Consider the following 14,905-nt stretch of genomic DNA (forward strand, 5'->3'; position numbering starts at 1 on the left):
ATAAACTGTTCCTCTGCAACAGGTGTGGGTTGACACCCAATAGGCTATTCACGGCGCTAGAGTGTGTGAATGTGGTGATGGTCTCTCTGTGAAATCGTACAGCTTCGCATCCATTGGTTTTACTACGTAGTCCTAAATCTCGTCCTTCAGTTTGCAGGGGTGTCTTCTAAAGTACCTAGGAAAGGGTTTGTTCTGGTGTTCACCTCGGTAGCAATCGACCAGGAACTCTTTTCTCGGTATGATATTATTCACACTTACTGGAATCTCGCCTTCTTTGACTGGAACCAATGGAGGCATTTTGCCTTCCCAGTGTCCACCTGAGACTCGCCGTTGGTGAAGTGTAAATGGTTGGTGTGTGAAAAGTAACGAAGATGGTGTCGGTAACATCCACGAATCAGTTTCAATCAGTTTTGTTGACGTTGATTTAGGAGCAGTTTGCCCGAACTAAGACGTCGTTACTTGTTCATGGGAGTAATAAAGAAGAATTAATTTTGACAAAAAATCTGGTTTTTGAAGCTCCAAAAGATGGTTCTGAAAACTCTACTTTTTAGTTTAGATTTAGATTATATTTAAATACTTACAATATAGTAAGCACATGTCTGATCGCACTTTTCTTGTCATGAGTTATCTAAGTATAACTCATTGTAATATGAGTAAGGAGATAAAAACGGTACGTTGCTGTATTCACGAACATAGATATTAGGGCGGGTCGAAATTTTAAGTTTTCTCAAATCCTTTGGTAAAAGTAAAAATGTGTTGTGTCCTGAGGCCAACAACAAGCCTGTAAGATATTAGTCATTTATTTTAATTGCAAGAGCCAGCGCATCATCCCCCAAGTGACACAAAGCGCACTGCTCGAATAAGACGGATTCTGGTTATAAATTCCGGGTTCAGCAAAAAGCTTTGGTGGATATTATTAGATAATGAATCTGTAAACGCAAGCAACAAAGTAAAATATCATCTCTGGCAGCTCTTTAATTTATAAGTATCGCTTTCAGTTTAGTATTTATTACGTATCGATCGAGTAATATTTTTCAAGGTTATGTCGAAAAGAATAGATGCATCTCTGTCTTTTTTCGACAAAAATTTCTCTTAAATTGTAAAACTTCGAAATATAGGCAAACGATTACGGAAAAGTGTGCCATGTATTGACTTGTTTCGTTCAATTTGAGTACAAAGCTATATCAACAATTGCAGAGTCCCAAGAGGCGAGTGCATATACCTACGGTCACTATTTGTCATACTGGAATTAACAAAAATATTTAAATTTATCTAAATACTTATTGCACGCTCCTACTTTCATATAACGGCAAATTTAGAAACCACAAAAATGTGCTTTATCGGTGACTAATGAAACCATTAGGCTCCAGTTTTCAAGAATACATAAATGGACTTAAAGTGGGCCTTGCTCACCTTAACTTTATTTAGTTAATATATGTCCTTGTGTATGTGCTTAAAACTACTACTATTTTCTAATCAAATAGTAGTTGGACACACGTATTTAATTTCATTTGCCACTATTTTATAAAATGACCAAATTGGCGTGACCTAGTCCTTGGTCTTTAAATATTATATATGTAAACATCCGAAAACCTAAAAACGTTTGAAATAAATCTCGTCTCACTTTTTTACATTTTTCACTTGCTTGCTGATTCATGAGAGAAAATTATCGTTTTTGTAAGTTTTCTCTTAATATCTTAAGCACTTGTAGTCTTATTGGAAATGATATATGAGACACTAAATTTGATAACCTTTTATTTGATATATCGTCCTGTTTATAACAATTAACGCATTTCCTAGATATTGCCAGCCAAAGTTTAATTTTCCAAATTCATAAACTTTGAATCAATTGCATGCGCTAAAGATATGTTCTAAATTAATCTTTTGTGTCCAATTATTATTGGTGTGGTCCTAAGACAACATAATATTACTATTAAAGTACGATCAAATGCATTTTATTTTCTCCCATACAAAATTGACCCAGCCTAATAGATATACATGTGTATATCTTATAGCATATTCTGAAATCGTTACATCAATGCACTTGGAAACAAATTTATCACGGCAACGTTTTTTTTAACTCTCGAATGATATTTTTTAACTCTCTAATGATTTTTTTTTTTTTANGATCAAATGCATTTTATTTTCTCCTATACAAAATTGACCCAACGTTTTTTTTAACTCTCGAATGATATTTTTTAACTCTCTAATGATTTTTTTTTTAACTTCTCTTTATTAAACCTACTCTCCTCACGACCCAATATGATTAGTTCATAAACAAATATTTTTTTGAATGCATAGTTTCTCCAAAGTACATACATAGATATATAGTGTATATAGAAGCGTTTCTACATTTTTACCAAAAATTACTTAAATAGATACACAACCATAAAACGGAGTTCAGTTGCGCGTTGAACAGCTGAGAGTTGGCAGTGTTGACACGAATGCGGGCCTTTTTTTGCGGTGAAGAATAGAAAACAAAAAAACAATTAATTTGCGAACAGGTATGTTGAGGCAAACTAATAATGGCTAGTAAAACCGACAACAATTGTTAATACTATTGTGATTATAGCAACTATATATAACCAGCCGGCCAGCTGTATTATAGCAATTACTAGCATGCTCTGCTGTGCATTTTTTCTAACAAATTTTCTTACGTTCCACTTTAGCATGGATTTCTATTATTCACCCGCCTCAGCACCTTGTCGTGCTGTTCTGATGACAGCGCAATGTGTTGGCATTGAATTGAACAAAAAAATGTTGGATTTGCGCGCTGGTGAACACCTGAAGCCCGAATTTCTAAAGATAAATCCACAGCACACCATTCCAACACTGGTGGATAAAGACTTTGCCGTATGGGAATCTCGCGCGATTATGATTTACTTGGTGGAGCAGTATGCCAAAACCGATTCCTTGTACTCCAAATGCGCGGAAACGCGTGCGCTCATCAATCAACGCCTGTACTTTGACATGAATTTCTCCATGATTTTCGGCCGGTATATCTATGTGCCTTTGACGACGGGAACCCCATTTGATCCAGAACAGTTTAAGAAGTTGGAAACTGACCTGCAGCTGCTCAATACCTTGTTGGCTGGAAATAATTTTGCTGTTGGAAATTCTCTGTCTTTAGCCGATTTGTCACTTTTGGCCACAATCAGCACAATCGATGTGTGTTCAACTGTGAAAGGTGCCAATATTGATATTAAGAAATATGCGAATATAAAAAAATGGTATGAGAATATGAAGGCCGTTGCACCTGGCTACAAAGCGAATTATGAAGGTTGTTTGGAGTTTAAGAAGTACTTCGATGCCAAATAAGTATTACATATATGAAATTGCTTGATTGTATTGGTTAAGTGTGGAATATATATTTTCTTTCTTTTGTAAAGTATTAGGCAGTTTTTGTGCTCTTACGCTTGACAATACGCTTCATAAATCTATGTATTAAACGACTTCCATAACTACAAAAAGATCAGTCCAGCACCTTCATCTTTTAATGATTTCTGTATTTTATTAAATAAATAGAGTTTAGTTTTTTCAACAGGTTGCGCTCCTCTTTAATATTCGTACCGTTGAAGCTTCATATTTCCTAATAATCTTTCGTTTGGCGCCCATATTTTAATATTTCATACACAATTTAATTTAAATAAATTCGTCTTTTTAAACAGATGGCAACACTGTAAAAGTATTGTCAAGCTAAAATCTTGTTAAACTATTTTCGTGTAACACCCAAATATACATATTTAAATAATCTAATTCCTTTAATTCAAGTTGCATTTAAAAAACGGGTGGCAACCCTGCTACATGTCTTTTGGAGATAAAGTTTCTTCAAAGCCATTTTTTGATATTTTTATTGAAATAAGTTATTTAACCTATTGCATACTTTGGATTAAACTTTGTAAAGATGTGGCAGCTCTCTTCAAAATATTTTGAAATAACATCCGCTTTCGTGTGATACCCATATCGGGATCCATATTTCAGTTTTCTAACTCTTTTTGAAAAAAAAACACGTTATTGCACATCTACAGACCAGCTATCATGGATGCTGTTGAGAATCTAGTAACTGAAATTATGGGACGAGACGTCTTCATTTTTAGTGATAGCCAGGCTGCAATNGCAGACCAGCTATCATGGATGCTGCTGAGAATCTAGTAACTGAAATGATGGGACGAGACGTCTTCATTTTTAGTGATAGCCAGGCTGCAATCAAAGCCCTTTCACGTTTTTACTCAACGATTGCGTTGGACTGCCGCCTTTCTTTACAGGAAATGGCCAAGCGGAACAGACTTCTCCTCACTTGGGTCCCTGTTCATTGGGTCATAGAGGGAAACTGAATGGCAGATGAGCTTGCAAGGCCGACCTTAGTGAGGTTTCAAATACCGACCCAAGATGCCCGATGAGATTAAAACTTTGGAACACAATGGGTCGTCAATCTATGACCAAAATGCGCCGCTGAAACCGGCATCCACCACTGTGGAGGTTAGAAGTGCGCACTACCATTCCTCAGGGCCTGCGATCGAGCACAGCTTTCGACGTATGATAAAATTGATATTAAAGAAAAATTAATATCGGAGGTCTTTATTAGAGCAATAGAAGCCAAATCAATCATTTTTTAGAATTGTTGTCTGTCTGTCAATCCGTCTTTCTGTCTGTATGTTTGTACGCGCATCACTCGTAAAATAATGCATTGAATTGAATGAAATTTTCATCGTTGTATTTCTAAAGGTCTAACTTAGAATATAGAGTGAAAAAAATAAAAAGTTGCAAAGTGGTTTAAGAAGACTTACAGCTGAAAATACTTTTGTGGAAGGTTGGCACCTTTTTGAAATATTTTATTTTATTTATTTGTTAGGATAAATTGAATATTGCAATATGTGTATCAAACTGAAGAGGTTTAGAAAAGTTCACCGCCGAAAATATGTTTGAGGGGGTTGCTACCTAATTGAAAATTTTTATTCAATTAAATTGATAACATAAATGAAATATTACAATACCACCCAAACACAACAACAAAAACACAAAAATACTTTTAAGGCGCAGTGAAGCAAGCTGGGTATTTGCTAGTCACAAATAAAAATAAGAAAACAAGTTTTTCTAAAATCTGTCGCCCTTCGGCAGGTAATGGCAAACCACTGAGTCAGCTTAAAACTGTAGACAACATTCACGCTACAAATCGGAGGAGAAGCTCGGCCAAACCCTAACATATTGTGTAAGCGTCAATCTGTTATTATTATTATGTCTTTTGGAAAATGAACGATATGCATCTTTAAAAGACTTGGATGTTCGGTCGATAAAATAGCCGAGTTATTCGAATTTGCCACTAGTTGACTAAATACAATTATTCGGTTGACGGTTTAGAACATTCGAGTAGATATCAGATAATTGGCAAGTCATTGAAGTCGATTTATTCGAAATCCTATGAGCTTCAAAGGCAAAGACATTCAAAAACTTCCCAGCGGCGAAAGAATAACATTGAGAATCAATTTATTTATACAAACGTGCCGATACGACTTCAAAATGCGCCCGCAAAAGTATTTATACAAAAATTACTTCAAATTCATTACCTTCCAGTAGGAAAAAAATATATACATATTTTTTCTTTTGTACTGTCAACGATATCTCGCCACAAAACAATTTTTTTCCACACTGTTGACCTGTGTTGTTAAAACATTTTAAAATATTTTATAAAATCAAAGTGTGTGTGTGTCGATTAAAAAAAAAAAGAAATCCGGTCCTGTTTTCTATCGAAATAATAAAATGTTTTATATTTACGATTTTGCGTCAAAATATTACAGAAAAATTCTAAGATTCGCGTTTGCTGGACCGATTTTAAAATACCCCACAAGCAGTTTTGTTTATAAATAAAGTAAAATAATTTCTTTTCCAAAAAAATCACCTCAGATATATGAGGAGTTTATGGTTAGAAGGTCTGCATAAAAATATATACAAATTTTCTGGTAAAATATTTTTTTCATTTTCACTTTTATTTCAACATATTTTGATTAAAAGAAAAATGCTGATAAAAATAAAATATTTCACACAAAAAACAAAAAATATAATCGATAATCGCCTGAGGCTATGCCTGAAAATTTTAAAATGCACTTAGTGGCATTGTGCTGCTATGATAGCATGGCCCAGTAATCATAGTCAACTTATGTACAGTAGACTGCATCACTCCCAATACAAAAAAAAAATCGGTACTGTTTTTCTACTGGAATTATAAAATCTATATATTTCAATACTTCCACAAAAATATCTCGCAAAAATATTAAGATTTACGTGAGCTGGAACGATTTGAAAATACCTCCAAAAATTGAGTTTTTTTATTAATAAAAAGTGTTTTTTTTTTTAAATATTCTCCGAAAAAATTATCTCAGATGAATAAACAGTTTAAGCTTAAAAAGTTTGCACAAAAATATTAAAAAAAAATTTCTACGGAATCAAAATAATGAGATTTTTGATGCTGTTTTTGAAGCTTTTACAAAGAAAAACTTGAATAACTCAGCTTACCAATTTACCCCTATGAGGTATCATTGGTAACGTATTTTCTCACCCTTTTAATTTCTTTGCGAATAAGCTCATTCAAAGTATGAAAGAGGAAGGTAAGATAAACGCGTGTCATGCCATGTTGAATTAAGATGTGTTGGTATTTGATAAAGAAAAATTTGCGACGTGAATGAGTTTTATTTGCTAAGAAATAAAAAGAATGAGAACCCATAAGTCTATATCGGTAAAGTTTTGGAGCAGCTATTCAAGTTTTTCTTACAGCAATCTTTGAAAAAAGTTAAAAACAGGATCATAAATCTCATTATTATGATTCCATTGATACAATTTTTTAATATTTTTATGTAGATTTTTAAGCTTAAACTTTTTTGGCATCTGGGGGTATTTTTTCCAAAAAACCCTTTGAGAAACAATTTTCATTCATAAAATACTAAATTTTTACAGGTATTTTCAAACCGGTCCAGCTTACGTAAATCTTAATATTTTGATAGAAGTCTTAAAATATCGGAAAAACGCAACTTTTGTTGGTGATGCAGTCTAATGTACAGTAGTCGAATAAGTTATAGCGGCTCCAAATTTTCACAAGTTTTAAAATATTATTTTTCTTGTTATTTAATTTTGGCTAGTTTTTTATAGTTTTTTCTTTAACAACATTCGTATAAATACAAGTTTAAAGGCAGTGTCACACGATTGGGTATTTGCCAAAATTTGGTGCAAATCGTATCCCAATTGTGTGAATATCCAAATATATTTCTTTATCCCAATCACGAAAATTAATTTGTTGAAATTTTTTAATAGAACACCGCTGTATTGTACCACCTACAACACCTTCTTACAAAAATAATCGCAAATTGTTGCAAATAATTTTTTTTCGCTTTTTTTTCTTTTCATGAATATAATACGCATTAGCGTGGTCCAAAAATCCGCTTTTTTTAATTTTTATTGGTAATAGCAAAAATATGGTTCATTATGCTCTAAAAAAAAACTGGTCGAAAGTTCAAAATTTCGCACAGATTTTTTTTTAAGCATAATAAACTATATTTTTGCTATTGCCAATCAAAGTTCTAAAAAAGCGGATTTTCGGCCCACGCTAATGCGCATGCATGTATGTATGTATATATATGAAAACTCTCCCATATACATCCGTATTTATATATGTACCCGTACATATGTTTAAATTAATTAATTTATTTCCAGAGAATATATGAATACAAAATGCCTGTTCAGCAAGAATGTTATTTATAACAATTGGTACAAATTATCACATCTTGGTGGTCATGTATCCAAAAAACTAGCAAAGTAGCAGGAAATTAGAGGCGAAGTGCAAATTTTAACTTGCAACAATTTGCCAGCAAGAAAAAGAGCTGATGGCATGTTGCTGGGTGCAATACACATTTATATAGTAGTAAGTTGTGGTGCTTTTGTAATGGAAATTGACAAAATATGCCTATTTGCATATCTATACATATAACAACAAGGCCGATGCCTTTACATTATGAATGTTGGTTTGTCTGTCTATCTATCTGTCTGTCTGTATATTTGTACGCGCATCACTCGAAAACTACATGGATTTGAACGCAGTTTTTACCGATTCACAGTGGATGCGCGGACTCGTCCATTATCTATATACCCTTGTGGTCAGCTGATATGTTACACTTTGATCAGTTTTCGTTTTTTATTTTGTTAATCTAATGTTTATAGTTTTTTTTTTTATAAAAGTCAAGCACATTAATCCACATTTCAAACTTCTTACAAAAACTATAAAAATTCAGCAAACTTTAACAATGACGCCCAAAAATTTTAAATTTTTTGTTCAGACTTTTTAAGTATACAGTTTTGTAGTCCATTAGATTTAAGTAGGTAAAAATAAAGATTTCAAGACGCTAGGAAATCGCGTTCATTTTTAATATTTTTTTTGGCTGAAAATAAAACCCCTACTTTGCTTCTGCTTCTTTGTTTTATTATGAGACATCAAGTTCACACAGAAAACTGAAATAAATTCGCAGAGTTTCTGTAAAATATATCTGCTCCAAAAAGCAGGTTATTTTTTTTGTCCCACCCGTGACTGAAGAAATAAATCAGATTTTTTCCATATAAGAGTAAGCTGGAATTTTTTTCGTAGTTTGCAATAGCTCATATAATAGCCAATAAGATGTAGTTTTATCAAAATGCAGAATTGTTGAGTACTTTATACTTAAATTTAAACAAGAAAGAAAATTGTTTCTATACAAATGTCCAACCCGTGACGGTGGAATCGCCCATATAAAAATTTCAGTGGCAATAATCCAAGCGTCCGCTCCCATAATTTCTTTATACAAAGCTATTCGGGCAGGTGATTTCAAAAAATTTTTTTACAGCTGAAATTAAATCGTAAACGTTTCGAAAAAGTAAACCGATTTTTTCAGCGACTCGGTGAAGTCCGTGAGCTAGGCAAGTCAAAAGTTTAAGGTTTTTGTAAAATACTTTGAGATGTTTTGTTGCCTTAATCATATATGGAGCTGCAATAGTTAGTAGAAGTAAAATTTTTTCTGCAGTTTAAGAAGAGAACAATTAATAAAGCCAGCAATAGATTCACTATCTGCGCGAGCTAATTCGGAACAGCAAAGCAAATGGGGTGATGATGTCTCATTTTCGTAGGCTTTCCTACGATAAAATTCGCAATATAACGCCCCGTTGAATCGGTGGTCTCATCAACTGCAATCCAAATGTAATCATCTTGAATGTTTCTCCTTATACTTTCTATAGTTTGCTCATAGACGTCTTGAAGATAATTTTTTCGAAGTGTGGACTCATCTGGAACCATACGCTGAGTGTATTTTTCCAAAAAACTTCTGAATTTTGCATTTTGCTATGCATGCCAAGGGAAAGTCACAGCAACCATTGCCTGGCATAACTCCTAATTAAAGTCTTCACGTGTTGCCTCTGGATTTTCCTGATTAATGCGCTTACCTTCCTAATGAAATTTTATTCTTTAAACCAGGTGCAATTTAAAGTGGTTGAAGTCATATACAGAGACCGATAATTATCGCCATATTAATAAAGTCAGTTGCTTACAAGAAAAAAAGGAAGAATGTTAACTACTTGAATTTAAAATAAAAAAATCGTTAATTGCTATTAAAGTAGTTGAATTTCCCACAGGGTAGTTCTATATTGCACACATATACAAAAGAACATACATAGAGTTTAGTTATCCGCTAAAGCGTCTCTACTTAAATTAGAAAGTACTTGAAGAGTTATCTTGGTATGGTTTTATAACTTTTATTAAGAATTTAAGTAATTTAATGTTCGAAATTTTTTTCTAAATTGAAAATAATATGTATTTGAAAACATGAATTTCCTGCACCATTAGTCGGGAAGTCAACATATGACCATATGCCCGAAGTTTGGTATCTCACCCTACTTTGCGCAATCTACAGGAAGAAATCCATGTTAACAGCGCGGGAAAGATCATATCTACGATATTTTATTATATTATTTATTTATGAACCGTATGGGTATATTTAGTGTCACTACAGGCATGGAAAATCCAAGCAAAGAACTTAGATTGGAAAACCGCTACGTACAGCAAATTCATTCGTTTCCATTTCGACATTGGTAGAACCAAAGAAGCCAAACGTCAGCTCTGTTTAAATTGGGAAGAACTTCTGTACGCCGTTCAAGAGCAAACGAGATTTTCGACAGGTTCAATCTGCTGTTGGGAAGTACAAGAGATTCTTATTCGTAACATCATAATCCCTACTACAATCATGATGCGGCTGGCATACTATTTGGAATTACCGTTGACATCACCCTCTCAAAAACAGGGCCTTCAGCAGCGCGGCTCCCCAGCTCACAAAGGGTGTTAGTCTAGCACTGAGTGGTGATGAGACAAAATAGTACATACCTTCTGGCAATACATTGCTGGCTGAGGGGGCGACGCTACGTCAACATTAGAATGCTGATTATGTATATATTAAACAGTAGCAGAATCCAAACCTTACAAGAAATGGATTACATTTTTTATCACCCATGTAATGCATTACTACTTTTCCCACTGGGTTGTTATACAGAAGTATATGTACATATGTATGTGTGCACATGTGTATACCCTGCAGAAAAAAATTATCAATTGATAAAAAATAACCCACTTGTAGTTAGCTTTTTTGCGGGATTTCTATAAAATATATAACTTTTAGTTAGCTACAAAAAGCTAACTTGAAACTAGTTGACAAGTAATGCAGGAGTCAAGCTCAAGATTGTTTTCTTTAAACGCGTTTCTATTTAAATATCCTGTACATCGCAAATACTTTTTCGAATCGAGGACAAATAAAAGAGAGATCGAAATTTCATATTATCCGAAGTCCGAATATAGGACCACCTACAACAGAATATGGAAACAAATATGAAATGTAATAAAATGGATAAAGTAAATGAAGAAAGTAAGTGGGCCTGGGCCACACTAGAGAAGTGAAACGTACGTTACTTATCTATTTCGTCTCATAACCAATGTATACATACACACATATGCTTTTGCTTAACCGATAAAAATATGGATTATTTTATCGATAAGTCTCGAGAGTCCCGCAAATTTCTAAAATCCCAAAATAGTTCCCAGCTTGAGTCTCTGTGTCTCTCTCTATATCTTTTCCTCTTCAATTACCTTTATTTTAAACTTTCTTCCCCTATCTTCGGCTTTACTTTTATCGGTATCCTCATCCTCATCCTACTCTTTGTCTTTATTTTTATATTTATCATTTTCTTCATCTAAATATTCCCCCTTACTTTTGCCCTTATATATATAAGTAAAGTGTTTAAATTTACCTTGGTCTTCATTTTTGCCTTTATCTTTATGTATCTTTGGTTTTGTTTTTATTTATCCTTTTCTTTATCTATATACGTACTCACCTTTACTTACATTCTTGTATTGGTATTTTTCTAAGTTCTATTCTTTAACCTTTTATTAGCAATTTTTTGTTAAATTAATACCATACACTCAAGACGCACTTGTTTCAGCCCAATAATTTCCGTTGCACCATTTCCGTGTGCAATTTCCTTTGAATTTGCCAATTTACTCCCAACCAACCAACCGCCGCTAAAGAAGTTTCACTTAAAAAATAAAAAAATATTTTATTTTTCCTATTGACATTTTATGTCCAAAAGTAGTTAGTTACAAGTTAGTTACATCAAATGCAGAGGCAAACCACCCTTGACTACATCTAATGCAGAGGTAAACCACCCTTGACTATTTCGCGGCCATCACCATAGAAATATAGTTAGCTTTCACGGTGGAGAGAATACAGAGGTGGCGCCGATGACGATACCGCTAATCGGCTCTCAGTGATTTTGACAGAATCAGCTGTTTTGGTGACGTCATAGTAGAGAAGACAGCAGTAGTGATGTGCTCAGTCAATACTTTCAAGTATTGATCGATATTCGGCAACGATTTAAAATGTATCCAATACTCTCGATACTCGGTACCAAAACATTTAGATTTCAAATAAAAGCGCACACAGGCCAAAGATATGGAAAAAACGGCTCAGGGGAGACTCGCCAATAGAGCCGATAGAGCTTTTAATACTGATTCAAATGAAAGATGTATATATGTCGGTTCCAGGCCATAACGCAGAGAAACTCTCACTTGTTTGAAGCATTTTTGTTCCAGCTGAATCGGACGATATCATTTTTGGAGGCCTAGGGGCAGATTCTATAACCAGTTAGCGACAATTTTCGAATCGGTATCGGGTTTGTTGACCTATGATATGAAATATTGTTACACCAACAAGTACGATATCGATCCGAAACTTGTCGCTAACTGGTTAGATCTCCCCCCTGAAAAGCTTCTTCATCCGTCAAAACATTTTTCTTGAACCTTGGATCGACTAAGGTTAAAACTGATAAAATAATATTTTTCTGTGGCGATAAGTTCAAGTGTTTTAGCCGATATCATATAAATTAGTAATGAAAGTTTTTTCTAAACCTGAAATGCATATAATGGCGAGGGTTTAATGTAAATAATCGGTATCGGATACCGAAAAGGAAGTATAGGGTACCGAAATCTTTTTTAAGTATTGGGTACCGAGTATTGGGGACAATTCAGCACATCACTAGTCGCCCTCATTCTCGCCGCTCTCAGTTGTCAACTCTACGATGACGTCACGCTAAAATTACTCTCACGAATTCTGCTGCAATCGGCGCAATCTTGTATTCTATCATTCTTGGTTAGCTTTCGTCAAAGAATATATACAGACAATAAGTGAATTTTAGCTCCTTCCTAATTAATTTAAAGTTAGGTTATAGTTAGACACATTTCCTGCAGGGTATGTACAAATAGGTACATTCGCATTCTATTAGTCTACAATGTATGTACATATGTCATAAATGCATACATAGTTTATTCTTTAAATCAGGCATGTCCAACGCCGGCAGAACTCTATATGCAAGTGCCTTGCGCTGGCAGAATTCTATAGGCAAGTGCTGGGCACGCCTGCTTTAAATAGTTCGCATTTTATAACAACGCTTTCAGTTTTGCATCAATCGGGCATTCGAAAGCATCTAAGTATACAGTCGCGGAATAAACCAAAGTTCTACCGGTAAATATCAAGTATTGCTTTTCATAATTCACATAGTGCAAGCGTTAAAGATTTTCCTTCTACAGAATCCGCAAGTATAAAGTTGAAATGGATTTCTACTATCTTCTTGTGTCGGCACCCTGTCGTTCCATTCTAATGCTCGCCAAAGCCTTAGGTATTGAACTCAATCGAAAGGAGTTATTCCTGGCGAAGGGTGAACACTTAACACCCGAATTTCTGAAGATAAATCCACAGCACACTATCCCAACATTGGTGGACAATGGTTTTTCTATCTGGGAATCACGCGTCATACTCATATATTTGGCTGAGAAATATGGCAAAGATGATTCGTTATACCCCAAGTGCCCTCAGAAGCGGGCTTTGGTCAACCAACGACTCTTCTTCGATCTTAATTTGTATTCCTGCTTTGCTGAATATTACTACCCCATTGCAAGGGATAAACAGCCGCCTGTGCCAGAGAGTTTGACAAAACTTCAAGGCCAATTGGAGTTTCTCAACACCTTTTTAGAAGGACAAACGTACGTGGCTAATAACAGTATGTCTATAGCCGATTTTACCTTACTTGCTAGCGTTGCGAGTTTTGAAGCTACCGGCATTGATTTGAGTAAATATCCGAACATAATTAGATGGTATCAGCACTGCAACAAAACTCTGCCCGGCGCAGATGAGAATAAAGAAGGAAGCGCACTGTTTTCGAAATATTGGGATTAATTGCTCCAATGTTTGTATTGAGATCTGGAAATGTTTTAATTTCAAAATCTATATCAAAAATGTTCCATTGTATGGATAGTTCATATGTCTATCAACAAAGCATTAACTTTTATTTGTTATCAACTAATCAATAAAAAATTTTTAATCACTTAGCTGCAAAAAAAGAAGATTTTATTTACATTTCTTTAATTCAGTAATTAAGTAAATGAAAAAAAATTACTCAAGAATTGTTTCAAACTTTTTGGGTTTTTGATACTGAATTCGAATTACATTCGCTAAATGAGAGAAGATGAAACACAACCAGTTTAAAGTACAATCTTTGATCATTTGGATTAATCTATCGATAATAATTGTTTACTATTTGGCGATTTTTATCATAGAAAGTATGCGTACACTTTAGTATATGAAAAGATATTGTTCTAGCTCATGCGATGTCGAAGCCCTCATATTTGTTGAAAAAAAATTTAACAATGCAGTTCTTGCCTTCCTTTACCTTTATACCAGCGAAGTCGAGATTTCCTTGAAAAAGGGCAACGCTTAACTATAGGACTGGCACAATAGCACGAATATGTCGACTCCTGCGCCACCTGTGGGATTAACTCATCTCTCGTATTGCATTGTCATCAGTTTCTGAGCCAACTGCGAAGTTTCAAGTCTCCAGGTTATGGGGATGTTGGTAAAATCTTGATTGCAAGATTTGCCCCTAACAAACATACAAACAGAGCAAAATTAATGCTTGTAAAAAACAGGGGCATAGTTATTTCAAAATAGAAAAATCCAAGGGGCGAGAGCATTAAAATACCGACCGTACTTTTTTGCACCACCCTAAACTACATACTTATTTATAGAAGAGAATTTGTATAGTTATTACAAAGCTTTCCAGATGCTTTAAAATGCAAAGGCGGTTTAAGTGCAATTCATATATATTTCATTATCGCTGAAATTGCATTTTGATCAACAACTCGTATATGCATATGTATATGCATGGATATTTATTGCACATTCCATTTTAATATTACATACGTACTTATATGTATATTAGACGTTTGTTTTGTAAGTGGTATAAATCATTTGTCTGACCTCAGTGATCATTTGCCTGTAGAAAAGAGTTTAGTTACGAC

General features: G+C 34.3%; 2 protein-coding genes across 3 annotated transcripts; both read left to right on the forward strand.

Annotated features, from left to right (window-relative positions):
- Positions 1–2,395: 2,395 nt before the first annotated feature.
- LOC108365448 (glutathione S-transferase 1-like) lies at positions 2,396–3,388 on the forward strand. The gene is made up of 2 exons (XM_017619479.1): positions 2,396–2,504; positions 2,670–3,388. The coding sequence occupies exon 2, from the start codon at positions 2,671–2,673 to the stop codon at positions 3,316–3,318; it is 648 nt and encodes a 215-aa protein (XP_017474968.1). The 5' UTR covers positions 2,396–2,504; position 2,670; the 3' UTR covers positions 3,319–3,388.
- A 9,575-nt stretch (positions 3,389–12,963) lies between these two features.
- On the forward strand, positions 12,964–13,948 carry LOC108365443 (glutathione S-transferase 1-1-like). Of its 2 annotated transcripts, none has more exons than XM_017619471.1 (2): positions 12,964–13,073; positions 13,139–13,948. In XM_017619471.1, exon 2 carries the CDS (start codon positions 13,161–13,163, stop codon positions 13,782–13,784), a length of 624 nt encoding a protein of 207 aa, XP_017474960.1. In that variant the 5' UTR covers positions 12,964–13,073; positions 13,139–13,160; the 3' UTR covers positions 13,785–13,948. The 2 variants fall into 2 exon arrangements, with proteins under 2 accessions (XP_017474960.1, XP_017474961.1); XM_017619472.1 differs by having other exon boundaries at positions 12,981–13,084.
- Positions 13,949–14,905: the final 957 nt, after the last annotated feature.

Source organism: Rhagoletis zephyria, unplaced genomic scaffold, assembly GCF_001687245.7.
Source record: "Rhagoletis zephyria isolate East Lansing unplaced genomic scaffold, Rhagoletis_zephyria_1.1 Rzeph_scaffold_01874, whole genome shotgun sequence".
In the NCBI taxonomy this organism is placed as follows: Eukaryota; Metazoa; Arthropoda; class Insecta; order Diptera; family Tephritidae; genus Rhagoletis; species Rhagoletis zephyria.